Source organism: Labrus mixtus, chromosome 8 (assembly GCF_963584025.1).
Source record: "Labrus mixtus chromosome 8, fLabMix1.1, whole genome shotgun sequence".
NCBI classification, from domain to species: Eukaryota; Metazoa; Chordata; class Actinopteri; order Labriformes; family Labridae; genus Labrus; species Labrus mixtus.
The window spans coordinates 20,541,889-20,566,872 of NC_083619.1; the positions used below are offsets into that span (position 1 = coordinate 20,541,889).

General features: G+C 39.9%; 1 protein-coding gene across 3 annotated transcripts; it reads left to right on the plus strand.

Annotated features, from left to right (window-relative positions):
• Positions 1–345: 345 nt before the first annotated feature.
• Positions 346–24,820, plus strand: lpin2 (lipin 2). 3 transcript variants are annotated; one of them, XM_061045047.1, is made up of 20 exons: positions 346–515; positions 6,129–6,329; positions 9,298–9,393; positions 9,960–10,315; positions 10,408–10,515; positions 10,621–10,747; positions 11,427–11,763; positions 11,866–11,965; positions 12,147–12,334; positions 12,806–12,899; positions 13,011–13,080; positions 13,184–13,276; positions 13,395–13,477; positions 13,846–13,993; positions 14,420–14,568; positions 15,721–15,807; positions 16,315–16,467; positions 18,537–18,651; positions 19,403–19,506; positions 21,663–24,820. In XM_061045047.1, the coding sequence occupies exons 2-20, from the start codon at positions 6,138–6,140 to the stop codon at positions 21,805–21,807; spliced, it is 2,745 nt and encodes a 914-aa protein (XP_060901030.1). In that variant the 5' UTR covers positions 346–515; positions 6,129–6,137; the 3' UTR covers positions 21,808–24,820. The 3 variants fall into 3 exon arrangements, with proteins under 3 accessions (XP_060901030.1, XP_060901028.1, XP_060901029.1); XM_061045045.1 differs by lacking the exon at positions 346–515 and adding an exon at positions 3,792–4,041; XM_061045046.1 differs by lacking the exon at positions 346–515 and adding an exon at positions 3,793–4,041 and having other exon boundaries at positions 9,963–10,315.
• Positions 24,821–24,984: the final 164 nt, after the last annotated feature.

Consider the following 24,984-nt stretch of genomic DNA (forward strand, 5'->3'; position numbering starts at 1 on the left):
TAAAGTTCATAATCTCCCATTCACACTCAGCCACTGAGTGTCACCTGCCTTCATTGTCTTCATTGTAGGAACTTAACTAGATTGGAAACAACTAATTTGAAACTCACAAGTTCCAAAAGTATCCTGGTCCCATAAAGTGAATTTAGAAAGCCAAGAGTTAAAAATGACTATTTATCATGTTCAAGATTTCCAACTACTCATCCACATGTAATCCTTTGTGTCACAATACAGTCACTAAAATAACATCCAATATGAATTGCTCAGGTCAAAGTCTTGCTGAATGTAATGAGGGTGTTCCACTTTATTGTGTGATTTTTAACCCTGTACTCGCCTGAGCTGTCACACCGGCTGTGCGAGTGAACCGCCACAGTGCGGCTCCCTGTCCCGTCAGCCGCGGTGGTCCAGACCCGGACACGTCAGGAGGCTTCAGGGGGACTTCATCGGGGCAAAGAGATGGGGACTTACTGAAGACACCGAACACTCCTTCTCGTCTGCAGCATCCCGCTAAAGCAGAGGTAAATAAACAATTAGCGATAACTTCATCCCCTTTTTTCTTGATATCCAGTCAGCCCGAGATGATTCTCTGATTCTCCCGTCAGCTAATGTTAGCTAGCTTGTAAGCTGGCTAGCACACGTTGGGTACGTAGAATAGATTTACCCCAGATATATAACTACAAATGAGGACACCGGGTTAATCACAGAACACTCAAAGTGACCTCTTTTCGTTGAAGATTAGCGCCGGTTACCGTTTCACCAATTACTGTAAGCTAACGGTAAACGGAGGATAACATTAAAGCTAGCTGCGGGGTAAACAGCTAGCTGAGCCCCGTGTCCATTCATTTTTATTATACTCGCTAATGTTTTTTACCTAACCGATAATGTCTTGAATATGAACTTACAGCGAACACAACACTATAGACGTACTAAAAATGATTTTGGTTTCTGTTTGTTTATTTCCGCAGTTTTCGTTCAGGTAACATTAGAGTGCTTCTGTACTAGTTGTGTTTTTATGACGCGACGTGTCAGCTTGAACAGCTGGAATTAAATGTTTAGGCACCATAAAATAGTGCCAAAACACCTTAAATAGTGCCAAAACAGCATAAAATAGTGCCAAAATAGTGCCAAAACACCTTAAATAGTGCCTAAACAGCATAAAATAGTGCCAAAACAGCATAAAATAGTGCCAAAACACCATAAAATAGTGCTTAAACAGCATAAAATAGTGCCTAAACAGCATATAGTGCCTAAACAGCATAAAATAGTGCCAAAACACCATAAAATAGTGCCTAAATAGCATAAAATAGTGCCAAAACACCATAAAATAGTGCTTAAACAGCATAAAATAGTGCCTAAACAGCATATAGTGCCTAAACAGCAATATATATTGCCAAACCACCATAAACTAGTACCACAATAGTGCCAAAACACCATAAAATAGTGCCAAAACAGCTGTGGTCCGGTGTTCATTCGTGTGTTGTTATCAGCTGTCACTAAAGTATTACATGGCTTGTAAGCAACGCTGACAGTTCACTAAACAAAATCACCTGCCAGTGGGTGCTGTGTGAAAACACGACTAACTTGGCTACAGGTCACCTTTTATACTCAAATGACTTCTAATTAGCTGCCTTATGATACCTTTAGGAGTATATTATATAACTAACTTCGAGGTGTTCTAGCCAAGACTAATTCGGTCAGATTAAAAGGTCAATTTCCTCTTCATACTGTTTGGTTAATGCTGAACATAGGGCTGGGAGATATGGACCAAAACTCATATCTCGATATTCTTTAGCTGAATGGCGATACTCGATATTAACAGTGAAAACACATGGAAAAATAAACTACCTGTTTGTGAATTTAAAAAGTAATATTATAAAATAAAAATGTTCCTTAAATACAATAAAAGAGAGAGAGAGAGAGAGGAGGAGCAGGGTTAAGAGGGACAGACAGTCAGTCATCATCATTGAGATGAGAAAAAGGTGAACTGGCATCTCTGTAATGTTATTTTAATGCAACATAAACTATATCGATATTAACGATATTGTCTTACCCTATATCTTGTTTGAAAACATATCGATATATCTTAAAAACTCAATGTATTTCCCAGCCCTATGCTGAACCTGTTTTGGAAAGGTGTTCCAAGGGAATTTGTAGGGGAAGTTTTAGGAGCTCTTGTTTAGTATTGTGACTTACAGCCAAAATGTTGAAACACTTGACCCTCTAACACTACACTGTTATTGCACCATAAAAGATTGCTAACTGACTGAGTCTCGGTTTGAAGTTTGAAAGTAAAGCAAATAATCTCTGTAAGAAAGATAGTCGTTAAAGCCGTCTGGTTTAGTTGTTCTGGTCTGGCTGCAGCTGAGGTAGCTTACATTTTGAAGCCAATGAAAACTCCAATGATATTGGACTTTTCTTTCTCAAAGGTTGTAGCTTCATCCCTTAGTTGCACAATTAGTGTAAAAAAAGGTCATAATAGCCGAGAGTTTAAATGTTGATTTTACTGTTTGAATTTAAAAGATGTTTTTCTCTTGCACTGCAATAGAATGTAAAAAGGAAAGCCAAGACTGTCTGTCTGGGGTTGTTGTAGTCTTGGTTTATGTTACATGCATAATAAGTAGGCTCAATTTGGTGCAATTTGGTGCTCTATGGTGATACCCAATACCTGAGAGAGTGTAACATGAAGCTTGTGGTCTGGTTGCCCAGCTCAGTCACACGACTGATTCTTTTGTCACTCTCGTCAAAACAAATGAGCCCTGGATCATTCCCGATGAAGACTATTATTATGTAGTAAGGCTAACTAGGACTCCTAATGTATAAAGTACGGATACATTTCTGCTTTGATTCTTCTGTATTTATTTACTAAATAACTTTTGCTTGCTATTTGTGACTCAGTACACACAGTAAAGGGGCTGTTTTTATAAATGGAAAGTTTTACTCTATTTATGCACGACAAACAAACATTCAAACACAGAACAGATCACTGCAGAGGGGGAGGGTGAACAAACAGCTTTGCACTCAGTTGGCCTCTCTGTTTTGTTTGATAATGTTTACAAAGGAGTTAGCAGATGGGACAGTAGGGATGAGGGTTTTTTGGAAGAGTCTTGCGTATTTTATTTATATTAAGCATTTCATTGAGAAGCTAAACCAGGCATGAGAATATTGGAGGTCAGAAAAACGAGAAACTCCTGATGACAAAAACATGTTCATCATCAGTGTAATGAGTATGCCTACTCCTTCTGTCTTCAATGTGCTATGATTGGATCTAGCAGTTGAGTTAATATTTAATAGTGGAATTTACAGAATTTACACTTGTTTACTTTTGGGATCACATGTCAAGCTTAATGAGCAACTGAATATCAAGTCCATTGTAGTGAGTATCGCATGGATTTGCTCCTGTAGCCAATCAATGTCATCTTTCACCCCTCGGCTCCTCCTTTTGATTAGCTATGCACAATAACAAGCACACGCAGCAACGGCCGTACATGTGACTGACTGCAAAGACATCACGCTGCAGTGTACTGCTTGTTTTTTCCCTGAGCTTGTGCTCTTATCAGGGAGAAAACGTTGCATAGCAGTTCACTGAAATTAGCTGTCACTTATCAGCAATGCACCGCCACTTTAAAGAGGTCATCCTATTGGCTGAATCAACACTGTCCTGTCAGCTGACTGGATGAACACATCATGCAAAGAGTAGCCCCAGAGGAAGGATGACCACATTTTTGATAGTGTTGCACAATCGCCACTAGTATCAGATAGTGGTGTGCTAATATTTACCCCTGTAAGGGTTTTCCCAAAGTGATTAGGTGGGCCATAATTGAGATTGGATTCAAGATGGCAGGGAAGTTCTATCTTCATAACCTGAGAGAGGTCAAACTTGGTCCCAGTGGAGTACCCTGATGTAGGTGAAGTAAGAGCTGGTGCTCTATAAACGCCATGAAGAGACAGAGATCATGGGGGGACAAAGATCTCCTGGGAAGCAACACAGAGGACAACACCGGCAACAGTGATGAGTCCTCGTCTCTGAGATTGTCTTGGTCCCTGGTGAGTCAGCTCTGACAGGTCTCTGTCTCTGGCAATCCCATTCTGGGCATGATGCTGGAAGGCCTAACTACACTATGATTCATCCACCCGTATTGTTTGGTTTGGAAGTTAGCTTGGCTTTGTGGTATACTTTTATAGCAAAGATCGGTGGTTTGGTACCTGACCACACTGAATCGGCTGGATTTTATGAGTCTTGGGGTGGCATTCAGAACCCTTTTTAGGTGTAAGTTTGACTGTTAAAAAAGAGGATGGCAGATTGATGTCATGTTTTGTGTTTTAGATTTTTTAATATATTCCCCTAGTCATTCAACCTAAATACTAAGCCTGTTGTGTTAAAGTTGTTCTTTCCTATATGGCAGTTCTTTGTGTGTACTTCTACTTCTGACTAAGTTGATAATGAATGAAGGAACAGGTGGCAGCAGGTAAAACATGTTGTCACACGTGACTGAGTTCAAGATAACAGAGTACTTGCACCTTTCCAGATGTCTCCTATGTAAGGGCAAGTTTTGTTTTTAATGTATAATTATTCTTTTTGTTCGCTCCAATTTTCTAAATGCATATAACTTCTAGTCTATCTGAACAATCCGGTTGTGCGCTGGATTACTCTGATCTTGAAAAATGTCTGTTCCTGCTCTAGCTGCACCCAGGATGAGTAGCACAGCTGTGCACAGTCCACCCATTGGTCCTCAACTTAATATGTAGCATTTCAATTGTTACAGTAAGTTTAGAAGTTCTGCCTAACAAGCATTTGTACCAAAGGGAACTTTGGTTCAGATAGTAGTTTCATTTAGTCTGCAAAGGAGTTCCAGTAAAGGTAAACAAACTCTAACCTCGGGCCCAAGTTGTATTTCCCATCCCCTTTTTCTAGAAATTCCTGTGAAGTTCCTAGAAAGAACCTGAGTTTCCTGTTGTTGACAGAAGGTGTTGCAATAAGTCATCTGCTCCCCTTTACAACCATTTGAACTGTCTACTCGAAATGATGGATGTATTTAATGATAGTCTACCGTCTGTGTGGTTGGAAATGTGAGTTATCCTGGGTAGCCTGTATATGTACTGTGTATGTTTAATTGCTACCTACTCACTAGCTTACTGTCTGGAGACACATATGATCCCAGAGTTTCTCATATTCCATGATGCCAGCCTTTCACAAATGCCCGTATTCTCCACCCTATAAGAGCTCTCCCCCCGCTGCTCTCATGGCTATAATCTGGACAAAAGGTCAGTGTGAGATAGGAGCATTTCAGGTTACATAAATGCAATGAAGTCAGCAGGGGAATGTGTTTACAAGCCCCACTTAACTAGACCCAGACCTGAACAAACCAAAGATTATGTTTGCTGAGTTAAATGCACTCTATTTCACAGTGTGCAAATGACTGGAAATTATCCAGTCAGTGAAGGAGCCAGAGGAGGGCTTGAAAGTTTGTGTGATTATGTTTATTAAGCCTAGGTCTGCCTCTGGGTTTTCTCTCTGATTGACTTCCTTTTATTGCTTTTAAAATAATTAACAGACTTACAAGCAGCTTCTTCTAAGTGACAAACATAATGTGCCCACAGTGTACCCAAGCCTGAATAGTCTTAGACACAGAAGTCTTGCTTTCAGTTCTTTTTTTGCAGACTACTTAGCAGAGTTATGAATGTAAACAGGAAGTCAGCTGCTTCCATGGCAGAAGTGCAGTGGGAACTCAGTGTGAGGTTGGCTCTTGTCATTGTTTGAGCCCAGTCTTCAGCCCCTCCTCTCTGATGTTGCTCATGTGGGACAGCGGCCTGTGGCGGGGTAACAGTGGAGCTCTGGCTGTCGGTATGCGGGTCAGGAGATAACAGACACCGCGGATCAGGCAGGCTGAGAGGGCGGTGAGAGAGGAAAACATAACTCAAATGAGACAGCGCGACAGTCACAAAGAAGATTCTGAGAAAGGAGGGACAACAGTTGGTAGACTGAGAGGGTGCAAGGGAAATCAAGTGGGAAACTATCAGATTCTACGCTCTGTGTTGGCCAAACTGATCTCCTCTTCTGGACTCTAGACATGACGCACTCATTCTGGCTTTGCCTTGACTTAGCTAATATTTAGTTCTTTCTCCCCCTCCAGGCGGACACCATGAACTACGTGGGCCAGCTGGCAGGTCAGGTGCTGGTAACTGTCAAAGAACTCTATAAGGGCATCAATCAGGCCACATTGTCGGGCTGCATCGATGTTGTGGTCGTCCGCCAGAGAGATGGCACCTACCAGTGCTCACCATTCCATGTGCGCTTTGGCAAGCTGGGCGTACTGCGCTCCAAAGAGAAAGTGGTAACTACCTTCTTCTTTTATCATTGTTATTATTGTGTTTTCTCTTGCTGATATGTCCCAGTAGTTATTATTTCACATATTTGGACATCATTTCAAACCTTTCAAAATTTCTCATCACAGCAGGAAAATGTTTCTGAAGCCATTTTTGGAGAATATGTTTATGCGAGGTTCTAATGTTTCCTTTTAAAGAAGCAGGCCCTATCCCTCAGAAAGTATTTTCCAGATTTGGACAGTCTTCAAGACCACTCAAACTTAAATACATACACTAAATGTGGCTAATATGGCATGCATGTTTCTTTTCCAAAGAGAAACCAAGGTGTAGGGTACATCCACAGAAAAACTTTCACAGGTGCTGGATCAGAAGGCAAGAAAAGGTTCAGCACACTATATTAAAAGCCCCCATAAACTTTTATTGCGAAAGCACCGTTTCGATCTCACAGATCTTCTTCGGGCTTTGTCGAGTCAACATCACAAAGCAAGACAAGTAACATATAGGCGTAAATGAATTCATCACACGTGATTGTGTTCTGCATGATTGTCATGAGAGTCAACCCTCTCTCAAGTCAGATCAATCGGAGGCAGAGCTGGACACTCTGTTACTCTGTGTGGGGGGACAAAGCATGCCTCCATGTAAAGTACAACATCAACAGCTAAGTTAGATATACACACATCATGAGTTGCTACTGCGCAGCTTTTAAAAACAACAGAACACTGTATGTGTGTACATACTGTGCTTTATTGACATTTCCATGAACCTGCAGTTATGGTGGCCTACCTTTCTAAGAAATTGGGATATGGATTTCAGATAAATATTGACCAAAGTGAGTGACGAAGTGAGTGACTTTTTTGACCCTTTACATCCTTATATTATAAGCTTTGTAGAAAAAAAGGTTGAAGTGAGTGCTGCACTGGGTCAAAAAAGGTAGAGGAATCAGGTGCTCTTCAAGAACAGGGGACTGCAGAAGTCAAATAGCTTATAAATAAAATGACTGATCAGATTACAAAAAAAGGAAATGGCAGTCTAAACTGAAAGTCCGAGGCATTCTGATGCCCTCCCAAAAAGCAAAAGTTAGCAGTAAAGTGACCTATTGTGATGTTTTGAAGTCGGGACTTTTTATAGGTGGGATGCTCATGGCGTTTCTGCTTGATTAATAGTAGCTGTTACTATAATATAATAACAATAGAGCTATATTTAGCGCTCACTTCTGACTTCAGAAGATTCACTGATAGTTCTAGTAGTAACAGTACTAGTAAAGTATACTGTAGTCGAATAGAAGGGTCTAAATGTAATACCAAATGTCATAGGTTTTAAAAAGTGTATCTAGTTCAAGAATTAAACAAAGCTGCTTCAGAATCAGGGAACATAGCCTTTCTTGTTAGTGAACTTCAGGTTACTTGAGTTTATAAGCTTACATAAAAATTCTGAAAATGACTGGGCGTTCTGTTTGCAATCAATGGCTATTATTAGACAGCCATTATAATTTAATGTGTTTTTCCAGCACAAGCTCTATCACTGATGTCCAGAACTTCTATTCTTAGCACATCATTGCCGTGCCCTGACCAGAAGAAAGCGTATTTTCTTGCTTTTGGAGTGGAGTGGGTGATGATTTGCGGGGGATTGACACTGTCTCTACACCCACTCAGAATGCTGATGGGGCTCAGAGGGAGTACTGAATGAGTGGTTCCTATGGCAACAGCTCTACAACTTGAATGTGTGGGAGGGGGAAGGAAGTGAAGAAGGCTTCAACGAGGGCTGTTGTGTAACAAACAGTTATGCATAATGTGTCCCTGAGTTACTTATCAGATCGTCAAGGGCTTCTGCTGAATTTATTTTTCACATGTTTTTTGGACCAAATACTTGTGGCGAATTTGTTCCTGTCATGCAGATATTAACAAAAAATCAGAATGGGAATGAAACTGTACATGCCTGCCAAGTACTAATTAAATGTTGGCTTTGGATAGTGTGGCTGTCACAGAACACTAGTATCTTAAGTTGGCTATCAATCATGTTTTTAAAGAACTCTCTGATTCTAAACACATTTGAGATAAAGACGTTACATAGACGTAGCCTTATATGAAAAATTAATTTGTTGTTATTTTGTTTTGTGTTAGTTTGTTTTTGGTCATAAGAAGGGAAAAAGCTTCTAAAGGGGCATTGTCTCTGATGATAACAGTCAGAAACAAGCCAATGCTGTGCCTTTATTCTTCTGCAGACGGCCATGCCACGTGTAATTCCAGTAAACTAGCATTGTGTTGACATCAATAACTGAGTCATTCAAGTGAATGTAACTTACCACTGACTGTGAAAGGTTGAAGAGGGCCCTCACTTATTCTGCCTCATTATTAATTGGGCATTGAAATTCCCAGACATCACTCACCACCACACATAAACTCCCCTTCAGCAACCCAGAGGGCATGACGGAAAATCTTGAGGCTGCTGAGAAAACCACACAAAGCTAAACACGAAAGATCACAAGAGTATGTAAAAAAAAAAAAAAAAAAATGCATGATGTTGGTGGCTGTAAGTAAAGAAGTCATTTTCATGTCAGACCGAGAAGAGAACTTGTGAATAAAATTGCTCCTCTTTTTTAGTCTCTGCCAGACGTGACCTGGTTTCTGCTTTTGTGGTGTCAAGTTTCTGAATGGTTGCAGATCCACTGGGGGTTTTCTTGGCAATCTTGAATGGCCCTGTTCAATTGGCAGGCTCCATCGAATGCAAGCCCAGAGGACTAATTCTTATTAAGATTTGAAAAGCCTCAGAAGGATGGGGGTGTAAACCGCTCGTGGCCTCCTGCTGTATATGGCCTGAAAATGTGTAGGATGAATAATAAAAATAAAATGTTTAAAATCCAGCAGATAACAGCAGATAGATACACAATCGGTGTTTAAACGTCATCTCTATTATCAAGACGTTCTTCATAGTTACAGTGCCCTAACATTGCTTGTATGTTCTGTCAAATTCTTCCAGATCGACATTGAAGTGAATGGAGAGCCAGTGGAATTGCACATGAAGCTTGGTGACAATGGAGAGGCCTTTTTTGTTCAGGAAACTGAACAGCTGAACGTAAGCATCCAATTCACTACACATAGATTAATATAGCACAACATTTCCTTTTCAAATAAAATGGTAAAGCAATACAGTTCTAAATCAATGACACAAACTTTTATCTAGATTTTATTTTGTTAAACATAGTTGCTGAAGTCACTGGTGATACCGAATAGATGCAAGTGGTCTTTATTCCAAATCCAAAGAGGCATCTTTTTCATCGTTTTATAATATTTTTTTTTACTTGTGAAGCAGACTCAAAGTATTTTAGATTGTGATTGTTTAGTTTCCATCCTTTGATTAACCTGGAATTTGAGGAATTTGAGGAATGTCATACACACAGGGACAATAAAACCAGATTTTGTTTTTAGACATACTCCACCAGAATGACAGATGTTCACAATGTCTAGACCCAACAAAATTGTAACAGTTCATTTGAACTTGTTGTACAGCGTAGTGTAATGTACTCATTGTGACAGCTCAGAGAGACAAAAGCTCTGTTCTTCTGTACATGAGTCATCAGTTTAACTATGCTGCTCTTGTTTAAACATATCTTTAGTCTTCAGTATTTTCCTTTGATTCAGCAGATTGTCCCTGCCCACCTCGCCACCTCTCCAATCCCCACCGAGAGTCATCTGTTCTGGATCTCAGAGGTTGAGCAAAAAGAGCTGGAGGATGACACAGCTGACCAAGAGGACCCGCCCGATCCTCCTACCCCGAGCACCATGGCAACGAAGAAGAAGAAGAGGCGGAGGAAGAAGCACAAGGGGGATCCCCGAAGAGAAGAGCTGACCCCTCCAATGTCAGTCACTACTGGTAATGCTAATGCTGCTAACATACCTGCTGCTATGACTGCTGCTATGTCCAGCGCGGGACAAAATGAAGAGATCTTTGAGATGGACATGAGCTCAGACGAGGAAGTTGCAGCACGTATTTCAAGGTATGTTCAGGGTCTGTAATGCAGCGTCAAATATCTGATTTAAAAATCTATTTGAATATCTGATTAATATATCTGTCTCACCCTGGATTTAGATCACCATCAGTGTCCACCATGCGCGATATTGACCCAAAATTACCTGCAGCCAGACACAACCTCGATGGTTATCCTCTGTCTGATGGGGACTGGCCGGCAGATGACAGGTATGTATTTACATGAGCACATAGTCATAAAAAAAGGGTGTTGCTGAAACATGTTAAGAGACTTTATCTTTGTATTTTTTTGCATTTATTTGTCCGTCCCTTTAGTCATGGCTTGTCTCAGGCTTTTTCCCCAAAGAGTGACTCTGAACTGATGGTCAGACCCTCAGTGAGTATGCTCAGAGCTGAGTCCCACATGCAGTGGACTTGGGGAGAGTTTCCAGAAACAGCCAGGGTAAGCACTTCTCCCTTCTTACACTCTGAAGAACATCATTAACAGAACTAAAGAACATCATGAACCATAGACTGTAGAATGGACTGAGCAAAAAGGCCCTTTGGCGTGAAGCCATAGTAGAGCTCCCCCTTCTGACTGGCTGCCAAATAGGTCGTACCCCCACCAACAGACGGAACATGGGTCAAACTGTAAAATCAAAACGCATGTCAGATACATTTTCCTCTAACCTTGTATTGCCATGACTGTTATTATCACACCCTTTTAGTTTCATCTTTTATCAGAGAAGTTTCTTAAGTCATTTGATGATGATAAAAACGGTATAAATGCCATGATTGACGGCTGTGTTGAAGAATATGTGCACCAGATACGCAGAGTACAGCAGAAATGGCCAGAGACAAAAGTCATTGAACTTTGATAACCATAGGTGTCTGCTTTAAAAATGACACTAGAATCTGTTCTGCTGTAGACTTTCCCACCGCAGCTCTCCCAGCCGAGCACTACTGCTCAGACTCTGGTTGCTAATTCACAATATGTCAGCGACTGTCACAGCAGTGTTCTGGCTTCATCTGGTTCAATGAAAGGAGGCTGAGGGACGCCGTTCACTAGATTCTACAGTCTATGGTCAGAAAACTCTTTTCACTAAGTAATGTTTGGTATAACCTGAATGTTTAATATGCAGGTCCCCAAAAAAGAGAAACCAGAACTACTAAAGAAGGTGACCATCACCCCATCAGACACCACCCATTTCCGAGTTATCCTTAGCTCTGAAGCCATGGAGAACGAGACTGAGACTGAAAAAGAAGACGCTGCCTCCTCCTCAGTGTGTACCATTGTCAAGCCCAAGCCCCGCACCCCTATCACCACTGTAACATCTGATAGTCTCCTCACACCCATCAGCATAATTACCTCTGTGAGTCCCATAACCCCTGCAGAGCCCCTGGATGTCCTGCCATCAAATGTGGCAACCTCCACTCCTTCCAACAGCCAACAGAGCGATTCTCCCTCAAAGAAGAAAGGTATGTTTGTGTGGTTGTCACTTTTTTTTTTTAGCCATCTCCTGCTTAGCAGTAGATTTGATGGTATATTAACTGAGAAGTAATTTCTTTTTTTGAATCAAGGTGTCCCAAAAAGGAGCCAGCATCAGGGACCTGAGGATATCTACTTAGATGACCTGAATGTACTTGAACCTGATGTTGCTGCGCGATATTTTCCCAAGAGGTTAGATGACAAAAGAGGAACCTAATTAAGTTTGCTGCTTGACCTGTTTGAGTTAAAAATGGAAAGCTAAATGTGCTCTATTTAAAAACTAACAAATAGAAAATGTATTGTCCTCTAAAATGACTCTTGTGCTTTTAGGACAAGTATCATGGCATGTTTTTTTTCTCTGTTGTTGCTGCAGTGAGGCTGAGGCGGCGACTAAGCACTGGATGGACTCAGAGATCCACTCTGGCTCACAGTCTCCACAGTCGGTGGGCAGTGCAGCAGCTGACAGCGGGACAGAGTGTCTTTCTGATTCAGCGAGTGACCTTCCCGACGTCACTCTTTCTCTGTGTGGAGGCCTCACAGAAAATGCTGAAATATCCAAAGGTACAACAGAATGGCACTTACCAGAGTGCTTTATGTGCAATTAAACCTCAGCCAGTTAAAATATAAACATTGTGTAACTACAGAGTTCGACTTATGATAGCCACATCTAAAAGCATAAAACAAGGTGATTAAGACTTTATTCTGTTTTTTTTTAAATCACCTTGGCATGTTTTACTGTAACATTGCTTGCTTACTTTTTCCTTTAAGACCACGTGTCTCTTTTTGAAGTATTGAATCCACACACTTTCTTTCTTTCTTGTGTCTTAACCACCAGTTTAGCTTTTCATTGAATTTGTTTAAACATATACATGCATCAACATGTATTTTTATATATTCTCTTGTGTCTGGCTGAGGATTAAAAAAATGTTCCCAGACTTTCTTGTGTGGCTTTAGGTGAGATGTTATGGCTCACTACCACTGACCTGTTCATCTGATGTCTTTAATTAATGCTCCTCTCTCTTCTGTTTGCAGAAAGGTTCATGGAGCATATCATCACCTATCAAGAGTTTGCTGAGAATCCTGCGATTATAGATAACCCCAACCTGGTTGTAAAGATAGGAAATAGGTTAGTAAGCATTTTTTTATGTCATGAGTGAAATGAACAACAGATTATTATGTCATATATATTATTATTATTATGTTATATATGTCTGATGACTAATGTCTTTGTCCTCAGATATTATAATTGGACACTAGCTGCACCCTTAATTCTAAGTCTACAAGCATTTCAGAAGAATTTACCAAAGGTAACTACTAGTTTTTTGTTCTATGTATTTACAATATTGAAGCATTGTTGTAGATTGGCAGGTAGATAGTTGGTAACTGCAGTTGTCTGAATGTTTTTACCAGGCAACAGAGGAGGCCTGGGTGAAGGAGAAGATGCCAAAGAAGTCAGGTCGCTGGTGGTTCTGGCGAAAAAGGGCAGATAGTACAATCAAGCAGGTTTGCACATTTTCAATTTAAAGTACACTGCAATCAATCTCCTTAAGTTAGACTCGCACCTGTATGTTACTGTGCAGGGTTTTGTTTTTAATCTAAAAATACAACTTTCTTCTTCAAGTCGGAGACCAAGCTTGAAACCAAGGAGGAGTCTCATCTGGAGGAGGAAGAACCCTCCATGTCTCAGGAGAAACTGCCCATGCCGTAAGTGATATGAAGGGTTCATTCATTACTCAGTAACGTTGAGAAAGTTCAATGACACATCGAACTCTGGTATGAAATTGTAAAAGATTCACAGCTCCATGAACCATTTCTTTATTTTTGATAACTCTCCTTTTCATCAAAAACAAGGCTGTTTATGGCTGTGTTACAGGGCAGATCATGAGGAGCTGTTGAGTAAAATGTGAAGTAGTGAATTTAATGTAGTAAATGTCTTCAACAGTTAAGAAGCCCCACAAATATATAAAATAGGAAAACAACAAAATCCTGCAAAATGCTTTTACATTATGCACACTTTTTTTTCACTGCATTTTGTGAACTTATAAAGATGATTTGTTTATGCTTCCTTGTAGGCCTAAAGCAGGAGACACGTCCAGTGATGAAGAGGGGAAGGAGGTGAGTGCCGCTTCCTGTCAGGACAGACTGCAGCCGGTGGAAGTTCAGCACCACACAAGCCCACACGCTTACAGGAAGTCACTACGCCTCTCCTCTGATCAGATAGTAAGTGCTTTCTTACACACATGCTTTCCTTCCTCAAAATGATCTTCTTCCTTTTTTTTCCTTCTTCCTATTTAATTATTTTGCCTTGTAATATTTAAAATATCAATATTTTATTTTTTTTGTTTTTGTATACAACAGTTTAATTTAAAATAAAGGATAGACATGACCTTAAAGTGCAGAGTATAGTGAGATGAATGCATTACTGGGTTTATTTTGTAGTGTATAGCTCCCTCTGCTGGCCAGATATGTACTGCATAACGCCTGCTTCGGTTATGGTCTGTAGGGGGCTCCAAAGACCTGCACATTCTACAAACTGTGGTAAATAAATCCTACTGCAGAGTATTGCCTCTGCCGTGGGAACCAATGTGTACTGAATGAGATAGCCTCTGCCTCCAGATGCCTTCACTGTCCTTCTTGTGTTACCAGGCTAGTCTGAAACTGAAGGAGGGACCCAATGATGTGACGTTTAGCATTACCACTCAATACCAGGGAACATGCCGCTGTGAGGGCACCATCTACCTGTGGAACTGGGACGACAAAGTCATCATCTCTGATATTGACGGCACCATTACCAAGTACGAACGCACAAGTACTTCCACAGCCGCTCTGAGCAGAGTAGTGACGCTTCACTTCTTCTTTTCTGCTTTGAACATAAATTAACACATAAATACTCAAGAGGCAAACTAGCTCATGTCAGACTAGCTTGTAGTTATTTTATCTGAACTGATTTTGGCAACACTGAACTGCACAGTAAATTATCTAAATAATGATAGAACACTTTACAATGTCCATCACTTAAGGCATGTATTTAATGAGACAACAAAAAGTATCTTATGCCCTCTGTGTGGCAGCCTATTTCTCTTTTTGTATGATATACTTGACATTTACCGGCAATTCAAATTATGCAAAAGGACCTGTGTAACAAGAGAGGCACAGCAGTCTGAGTTCATGACCTGTAAGCATCCAATTATCAAAAAAGGAAAGTCATGACCAGTGCCTTTAGTAGTTACAGATCTTCTTTATTGAACATTTAAAGTCAAATGAAACACAGTAAGGAAGATGAATTCGTTTTTTATAGATCACTTCATTTGCCTATTAACTCGTTTTGAACAGTTTTCTTTGATATGTCAATTGCAGTGGACAATCTCAAGTCCCTCTAGAATACCAGATATTCACTCTATAATCCAGTTTTATTCACGTTAAGCTGTTTAATTATCTAAAAGCTGGCTTCATCTCCTCTGACGCAAACCCGATGCCGTGTGGCGTTCCTGACGCCCCCACACGTAGGTTCATAGGTGCTCAACATCAAACAGGTTCAGATTGACTGCAGCGTATTATCCCTGTGACCCTTTAGGTCAACCTGTGGCTTGTGGCTTTCTTTGAGTAACAGGGTAAAGAGCACGGGGACTGTAATGAGCCCATTTACATTTCTGTCTGAAAGTACATGCAGCTTTTGGCTTGGGTTGAGACAGTGCCTCCCATATGGGCCAGTGATCCTCATTAGTGGAAAACAGTCCATAATGTTCTCTTTTTATGATGAATTGCTAAAGTGGTCATGATGCTTTATGTGATCTTCTTTCACGGCCTTTACTATTGATCTACTATGTATTCCCCGACTATTACTTAACATCTGTTACGTTTGTAGAGTCTGTGTCGCAGTGATGTCCACAACAGATGTCTGTGTCTTTATGTCGCTAATGTTTGTATGTGTTTGTGTAATGTTTCAGGTCAGATGTGTTTGGACAAATCCTGCCACAGTTGGGGAAGGACTGGACCCACCAGGGCATTGCCAAGCTCTACCACTCAGTAGCTGAGTAAGTGCACAACAACACTGATTAATCACAGAGGAAGGATGAATGGCCGGTCAGTGGTTAGGTCTGTCTGGTTTGATTCCCAATCGTCTCCCTGTGGAGTTGATATTTCCTCCCGGTGTTTGCGTGGGGGGCTCTGAGGTGGATGACTCAGGAAGTTTAATCAAGACCAAATTATTGTAAAAGCACCGCTTAAGCCCATGTCAGTGTTTGGCCACTTTTTTTAATGTTATTCCTTTAGTGAGTTTGAAAACTTGAATCTCAGCCTTTCTTATTCATACAGAGAATATATAGTTTGATACACATGGGAGGAAGTAAAAACAATTAGTAGTTGAAATAGATAATAATCTTTCCTATGTAAATTTTTCATAGTAGGACTTCTGCACATAATGAGACCAACAGATATAATTGACATAATTCAAGTGCTATTCTTGGTAGCTGCTAGTGATGGCCATAATATGAACCTGTATTGGAACATCTGCTAATGAGTGCTGCTCTCCATATTTGCAGGAATGGCTACAAGTTCCTGTACTGCTCAGCGCGTGCTATTGGCATGGCGGACATGACAAGAGGTTACCTGCAGTGGGTCAATGATGAAGGCACTATTCTACCCCGGGGACCTCTCATGTTGTCTCCCAGCAGCCTTTTCTCTGCCTTCCACAGGTACAAGATTTTACTCTAATATCTAGAGGCAAAGAGGCACAGTAACTAGTTTCAGTGTCATAAAGCCAAAAGCTCTTCTCTTAAAGTCCATATCATGCACAATATATTTAGATTTCAAACCATCCCTTCTTTGTCTGTCTTTCAACTCTTGATCCTTTTGCCTGCAGACTTGCTTTCACATTAAATGTTCACAAGTTTTACGGTCAGAATCCTTTCAAAGCCATGTCCTTATAATCAACTTTTCTAATGGTGAGGTTGATAAGACTGAAGGAAACTCAAAGCCATGAATTTCCAACTAAGTATTGAATTACAGCTTGCCATCAGATCCTAGAACTAGGAATAAGCATTTTTAGAATTCTCCTGCTGTCTCTTCATGGCATTATTATTTACCTGTTTTGAAAATGTTACAAAATAGCAACTTGCTGATTTCTAGAATTCACAACTCAAAAATGTTCATGATAAAAAAATTCTTCAAAGCAATGTTTAAAACATATATATTTAAGCTATTTTTTGTGGAAAAAGTACCATAAGTGTTCTTAATTCGGAACCGTATGAAACCAATAAATACAGTTTATTGCATTTTATTTAGTTGAAAACCGTTAATTAAAGTTAATTAAAAGGCAATAACACATACATGTTGACACAGGCAGTGGTAGTTGCTTCACATCATCATCAAGTGTTTGTACCTTCTTTATGGCTTAGACACTGTAGAAACACAGAGCACACAAAAGGCAGTCTTATGCCGTTTAGAGCCATTCTCAGTTCACTGTATTTAAAATGGCCAAAGCTTTAATTTTGTACCAATATAAGATATCAGCACAGACTGTTCAGTAGAATGTGAGAAACTGCTCTTCTGTATTTCAAACCTCATACCTCATCATGGATTTTTGTGCAACCTTTTCATCTACACCATTGTTGTGTCACTATAGGAGCCTGCAGGATGTGGATCTTTATCTGTACAGGATTGAATCAATACAGGGCCCCTGTCACATGGGATTTTTTTTCTTTTATCAGGTTATTTTTTTGTGTTAAGTTTTTAGCTCATATCCCTCTGTCCAGGGTTGCCAGGTCCGCTTATGAAAAGCGACTTGTTTATTGTCGTGGTTTTTTGGGCTTGTTTCTAAAGTGTAGTTTTCTTATTTGGGCTTGCCTTGCTCCCTAAATGAACCCCTCCTGTTTTTCTCCCAGCTCTCTCTGATAAAGCTAAACACGATAGTTGGTCCTGTTGCAGGATCTGTCTCCAACCTCGTTCCCCCATTTACCCCCACCACTCCCCTTCCCCCTAACAATGCCCAGGACTAAGTGGGCAAAATACAGGAAAATGAAAAATAAAGAATGGAAGAAAAGGAGCGCGTTATAATAATGGATCCAACCTTAACTGGGAGACCAGTCAAATGCACTGGGTTACAGTAAAACATCATCTCATTGAAATCTGCTTTATTGTAGTTTCTGAGAAGAAGTTTGTAAAGTCTGAACTATCCTAGGAGAATTTTTTCAACACATTAAATAACCTCAAACGTTCAACATCTTGACTTTAGTCTGCATGGAAAAGTTGAAAAAGGAAAATGTAAAATGACAAGTTACAGTAGGCTATTGCTGATGGTTGCTTATGCAATGCAGACATAACTTCATACATATACTGTGATCAAGCGGCCTCTCTCTTACACATTGTGGTAGGTAAGGTCGCTGCATGTTTTGAGCTTTTATTTATTTGAGTTTGTTTCCATAGACCTGGTTGCTTATTTCTCTGGTTGCTTATGTCTTGCTGTTCAGCATCGTAGAGAAATATATATGATACAATATTGTGCAATAGCTTTGCTACCTACTGCATTGTCTCCTCTAAACGGTTGTTTTCCTTTTATAATGTGACTGTAAAGTATCTTTGCATATTTTGAAAAGCGCTTTATATACATATTACATATTACATTACAAAGTTTAATCCAAATAGAAGAAAGCAGCTTGGGTTCAAAGTAAACATGTGTTCAGTAAAGTTAACTGTAATTAGAGCTGACCCATGGTAAGGACATGTATATGTTTGTCTCACTAATCAAACTGTCTGTTTGCTTCAGGGAGGTCATTGAGAAGAAACCAGAGATCTTCAAGATTGAATGCCTTACAGATATCAAGAACCTGTTCCAGCATAACAAGCAGCCATTCCACGCCGCCTTTGGGAATCGAACTAATGTGAGTTAATGGATGTTTAAAGATGTCAGACTCACGGACATTAGCGCTCTCACTGTTACATGTCAGTGAGCCGTGTTTTTTCAAAAGTCAATGCAGTGATGATGTATTGCAAGATCAACATGACAGTTTGGCTATCAATTAGCAGACACAAACATATGAAATCAGTACTGGGCTGAACCTGGGCTGAGGTCACTGGCGGAGAAGAACGTTCCCATGTGACATTGTCTGTGCAAGGGAGCTCAAGCCGGGCACAGCATCTCATCTTCAGCTGCGTAAACACCAACACCTAGATGAAGCACGGGGCCAGCCATCCAACCTCAGCCTGTCCCTAATGCTCGCCAAAGAAAAGAAAACAAGAGAAGAAACACACACAGACATACACAGTCTCCAGCTTGTCCACCAAATCATTCAGTCTGTAAATGTTGTCATTATGAGCACTAGGATGACACAAACAGGAAATGTGTGGTTAATGTTGTGGACATGCTTATGTCAGTGTGTACCGCTGTGTATAATTTATGAGTGCTACTTTCTGAAAGATCGTCTAATGGCTCAAAGGCCTAGTTGCTAATTTTTCATCATTAAATGAGTTTAATTGAGATACTTTAATTACCCAGACGTTAGCAGCCTGAGATATGCATGACACTTAAACGTCTGGAAACATAAACTTCAGTGTGACAATGAAAGAGGCATGTATTTCAGTATAATTCTTTAGTTGATATTTACACCACATGTTTATTTTGTCGCTACGCAGGATGTGTTCGCCTACAAGGAGGTGGGAGTTCCAGTGTGTCGGATCTTCACTGTCAACCCCAAGGGAGAGCTGATCCAGGAGCAGACCAAGGGAAACAAGTCCTCGTAAGTACAAGGGAGGGTCCTGGTGACTCATTTTGCCTTGGAATCACATATTCACAAACGATTGTGCAGTCGTCATTAGACAACTTCCAGAGTGAGCCCACTTTTCAGTTTGTTTGAAAATGACTACACAACAAAACAAGCTAACACAAAATAGAGCAAATCGACATAGTAATGAAGACATGGGGTGTCTCTCCATTCATAAGAAAACAAACACAGAAGGAGACATGTACAGGTGTTTACAAGTTCAGTAAACCAGTTTAAATTAAGGATGGGCACTAAGGGGAGTTGTACTGTAGGATTTCATTTTAACATTTTATCCATAGTTCCTGAAATGTGTTTTACAGAAGCCTCAAAGAAAATGTGATTTCCTACATTATATAATTGTCATGAATAACATCATATCAATCTAACTGGCTTGAGTCATTTATTACTTATTGCCTTTCTGTTAGCAAAGCCCAGTATCCCAAATAAGTATTTGGTTTTGTTATTTGTAGACGATTTTTGAACAGGTGTAATTTAGTATTTAATAAGACTCCTCCAGCCGGATGATCTCCATGAGGTCGACTCAAGCTCGTTATCTTCCAAAGTATTTTTCCCAAGCTTCGAGATGTTTATATTAGTTTCCTTTCCTCATTTTTGTTTTATGGAGGTGGTGATTTCTATGTTCACCTCTTGAAGCCCTCTATTTAACCTTGAGATTATTATTATTATTATTTTTATTTCTATAGGCACTTTTGGCCAAAATGTAGGTAAAGATCTTATGATCCTGATCCAGCACACTTACTGGACGGTAACGTCCACAGTCAAGTTGATCCTTACCCCTCTTTTGGTATCGTGAGAGATCAGCGCCTCTCGACCGAAGGGAGGAATTATTCCAGTCAGGAGCACGTGGTTATATGTGGTCTTGATTGTAGGGATCAGTAGATCTTTCATTTCTTTATACCACTGTGAGGGAAAACCATCAGGCCCTGCTGCCTTATTGGGTTTTAAGTGTGATATTGCTTTTTTAATTTCTTCAAATTTCACTAAGCAGGAGATTATGTCGATCTCCCCTCACTCTAGGGAGATTTATTAGATCAGAAAGGGCTTTCATTTCTGTTTCATCTATTTTTGGCTGTGTATATACGTTTTGTAGAAACTTTTAAATGACCCATGTATGTCTTTTTATTAGCAGTGAATGGAGTTTGTTTCAGGGTTATTTGTTTTATAAATTGTTTTCTGCTAGTTGCTTTTTCATTTTGTAAGCCAGTAGCTTCCCTGATTGTCCTCCTGCCTCGTAATGTCTTTGTCAAAGAAAGATTCTAAGAAAGATCTGCTTTCTTTTCATTTCATTTGAGTAGATTTCATTCATCTTTTTCTTGTCTATCCCCAATTATTTGATTAAATGTTGTTTTGTGTGCAATGTCCAGGTTTTTCAAATTAGTTTGTAAGTGATCCACTTTGTTTAAACTTTTTTTCAGATTAAAAAAGTAACCTATCATTTTCCCTCTCAGAACAGCTTTAAATAAAATAGAAAATGACAAACTGTCAGATGAAACAGAGAACATTGGGGGGGGGTGACCTGATCCAAACAGAGCATCCAACAGTATTCAGAGTTGCTGTCTCACATATAGCTGCAGGAGGATCTCAATCAATTGGTGTTTTTCTACAATAGTAGTTTAGGCTGAGGGTGTTTTTTAGAGCGGCCCCTTTAACTTTAAAGAGCTGCAGGAAACTCGGCACTAATCATTATCAAAGTTCATCCAAACTCGGCAGTCTATGCACATTTTTGGAGCTATTTTTGCGGCTTTCAGCCCGTTGTTTTGGTTTCACAGCCCTTCATGTTTGTTTTGGTTCTTTCATATCATTCTTATCAACCTCGTTTAAGCAGCGGCAAGCATAAAATCTAAACAACTCTGTACGCTACCTGTCCACTTTCTCAGGTGGAGAACAAAACAGAGCTAAAAGGAGCGTAATTACTTTATATAGTAAGATATGAAAGTGCTGTGTATAGCTTGTTTTGCTGCCCTCAATCGGCCAAAATCCAACAAACTGCATTTTATTTCTCTGTTTTCCTTCTTTCTTTTGCCATTTGACTAAAATAATTGGGGTTATTTTAAGATTTGTCCATATCACTCACTACTCTTTTGACCTTGTGTTTTTTTCTCCCTCCACAGTTACGGCAGGCTGAGCGAGCTGGTGGAGCACGTGTTCCCTCTGTTGAGTAAAGAGCAGAACGAAGCCTTTCTCATGCCAGAGTACAGCTCATTCTGTTACTGGAGACAGCCAATACCAGTCATCAACCCTGATGATCTCCTCTGATCCAGCTCATATGGATACCCAGGTATTCATATCGCTGCAATTGGACTGTGCACTTGAATGCATCTTTGGGAACTACATGGACTCCCCTCTCTAGTTCTCAGACACATACATGTACAAAAGTCTATAATGACTTTGACACAGTAACAGGGTTATGACTATAAATACAAAACAGCCTCTAAACTGTAATAACTTATTAGAGACGAGTGGTAGTGATCTCTAGAGTCGTAAATCCTGGTGAATAATCTCTCAAAATGTTCATCCTTGGACGACCTTAACACCAAATAAATAATCACCATTCCTCATGCCCGTGAAGGCATCTAAACCCAGTGAGCACTCTTTAGCCCCCTTCACAGAACAGGGATTTAGATCGGAGACTTTACTTTCTATCTCTCTGTACCTTCTAGCCAACAGGGTGGTCTGTATTTGCCATTAGGGAAGTGACTGAAGCCCCATACTAGGTATGAGCCTCGAGCACTAGAGACTGAGCTGCAGCAGGAAGATACGTTGTTTTCTTTAATTATGTTTTTCAACTCTTATAATTGCCCTGAAGAATTGCAATTTTAATTTTAAAGCTAAATACAAACACTGTTAATTAAAACGGGACAGACGATGACAGCACAGTGTTTGTTCCAGCATTATTTAGCAGTGGCTGCAATGTTTGCCTAGATGGATGAGATCCATGGTTCATTTGGAGGCTTTTTTTCTGTTCTAAAGCATCAAGTTAAAATGGTAATGTAGACTGCTAATATGCTACACCCCTCCCTACATTGAAATGTACAGAAACGCCTACAGTACCTACAGAAACGTGATGTAGAACAGGTGGGAATACTGCCGAAGGTGTTAAGTTTTTGTTTCTGACTCTGTCCACTCTGGACCGACGGTGCTCATTAGCTGCTGTCGGCAAAGCAGAATTCAGATCATCACTTTTTCCCCTCGGAGAGTTTTTGATGTTCATACTGAATGAGTCATGTTCAGTATTGTTAATATTCAAGGTCATACCAGGGATAAACTTTTGCCAACAAGTATGTGAAGATCCACACTTCTGATGTGACTCAAAAACAAAATGAAGCCGCTTCATGGTATGTTGTCTTACTGTTATTTTAGTATGTTTGTTCTGTTATACAAGCTCTGGCGAATCAAGTATGTTTTGTTAACAATGCAGTCATTATTTATGATAATTGATATGTTTAAGTTATTTGATTTCTATCGTGATGCCTTTGCTCGTCTGAAAAACTAATTTATCACCGATGCAATGTTGAAATACTTCAAATTGGTATTTATGTGACTGGACGCAGGTTACCAAGCACTTAACCGTAACTAATAGGCCTTGTACGATCTCTTTTTTTTTTTTTTTAAATCTTGTATCCCATTTTCACAACGACCTGTATTCATTTGTTTTGCAGTGAATCTTTCAACATGTAAGGTACACTCACATTCCTTAGGACGGCATAGCAAAGTCTCAGCTTGAGGATTAAAAGACGTGTGTAAATGTAAATTATGATGCTTGAGTTGAACAGTTGAAAGAAGCAGATTTGAACAGATAACAATGAAGGATGTTAGCTTGCAAGGACTTCTTTAATAGGACTTTTTGGGTGATTTAACTGTGTGTTAAACGTGTGTGTGTGTGTGTGTGTGTGTGTGCGCGTGCATAATCGCTGAGTGCTGCTGTTTGGGGTGACAGCATCACTCACCCTTTGCTTACGTTCCCTCAGTGGCTTTATCGAGACTTTTTCCAACGCACTTTTGTTCAAGCTGCACCCAGAGACACAGCTCAGAGCGCCTCTCACCCACATGCACTTCACCAAAGGTCTTCATAGATTACAGACCTAAGTATGCAATTAAAGCAGGATGGAGGGTTCTCGATTTACCTCTTTGTTGTGCGAGTGACACCTCGGAGAGAAATACTTTGAATTATGTTGATAAAAGCAATTATTGAAAGTGGGTTTGTACTTGTAGTTTGCAAGGAAAAATTTGAGGAGTAAAAACAAAATTATGTTTGTATTGGGTGCTAACAGAGTTAACCCTTAGCCTCTGTGTGTGTATATGAGTTTTTATGTGTGTGAGTGTGAGAGAGAGTGAGAGATAAAAGACTGATCCCAAGCCTCTGATGAAAGGAGGAAGAGCCAAATAGGTTTTGTTTGGGGATAAACAGGAAATACTTGACTGTAAACAGAAAGCTTTTTGAAGCGCTTCAGTGGCATTATTTGTGTGTGTTATAGGAAGAGACTTGAGGGCAGATGTGCCACTCCACTGACATGGATCATACCTTGTGCACATGTGTAACAGCAGCATGCTTATTTGTGCTTGTGAGGATTAAAAAAAACAACAGAAAAGAGTATGAGCAGGACTTAGACCGGCAAAAACAGTTCATGATTAAAAAGCACAATTTACAACAGCGGCTAGTTCTGGATTAGTCTCTATTAATCGTCTTTTTCTTCTTCTTTTTTACACTCTGTAGTCCAGATGTTTCCATGATTGTTAAGATGTGTGTTCTGCTTTGATTGGTTTGCTTGTTCTCTATACAGTTTGGTGAAGTCAAATAGATATATCTTATGATTTAACAAAAAGGAATTCCATTCTTTCTATGAAAGTAAAATCATCTCGTGTGGAAAACTCACACTTCATCCCCTTTGACCCCCGGGATACATGGTATGTAATATTGTTTGTTCTCACTCGACCGCTGTGGAAAATGATCCAGTATAAAACGCTGATCATCACTCTTCTTCTGTTTCCGATGCCTTTTGTTTTATTATTTCTTATAAAGTGTATGATCTTTTGTGGAACTCTGTGTGTGTTGTTTCTTTCTGTTTGGAGGCAATGCTTGCTATTTGATTGTGTCTGACCAACAGAAATACCTTAAGTGTATGCTGTGTTTGATTTGTATAGAAATGTGGTTTAAAAGTATGTTTAAAAGAACAAAATACGTTGTAAGAAGAAGAAAATATTGGCCCTAATGAAGCTGACAAAGTGTGGCTTGTGGTCATATTTGTATTAAATAAAGTTTCTAACTGAATACGTTTGTGTGTGTTTTTCTTGTCTCCAGTCAGAGTCAAAAAGTTCAAGCGTAACCACAGGCGAGTGGCGTGACGTTTACCCTGTTGCTGACTCTTTTTTTTTAAAGCAACAATACATGAAGGAGGTTATTGTAGTTTAAATCCAAAAATCCTGTTTGTTTTA

What these genes read in the sequence shown, in the direction of transcription:
- lpin2 (XM_061045045.1), top strand. Translation starts at nt 3,934, where the DNA reads ATGAAGAGACAGAGATCATGGGGGGACAAAGATCTCCTGGGAAGCAAC. An exon ending in TGAGATTGTCTTGGTCCCTG is followed by an intron (nt 4,042 to 6,128) that starts GTGAGTCAGCTC and finishes CTCCCCCTCCAG; the next exon opens with GCGGACACCATGAACTACGT. An exon ending in CTCTACCACTCAGTAGCTGA is followed by an intron (nt 15,808 to 16,314) that starts GTAAGTGCACAA and finishes CCATATTTGCAG; the next exon opens with GAATGGCTACAAGTTCCTGT.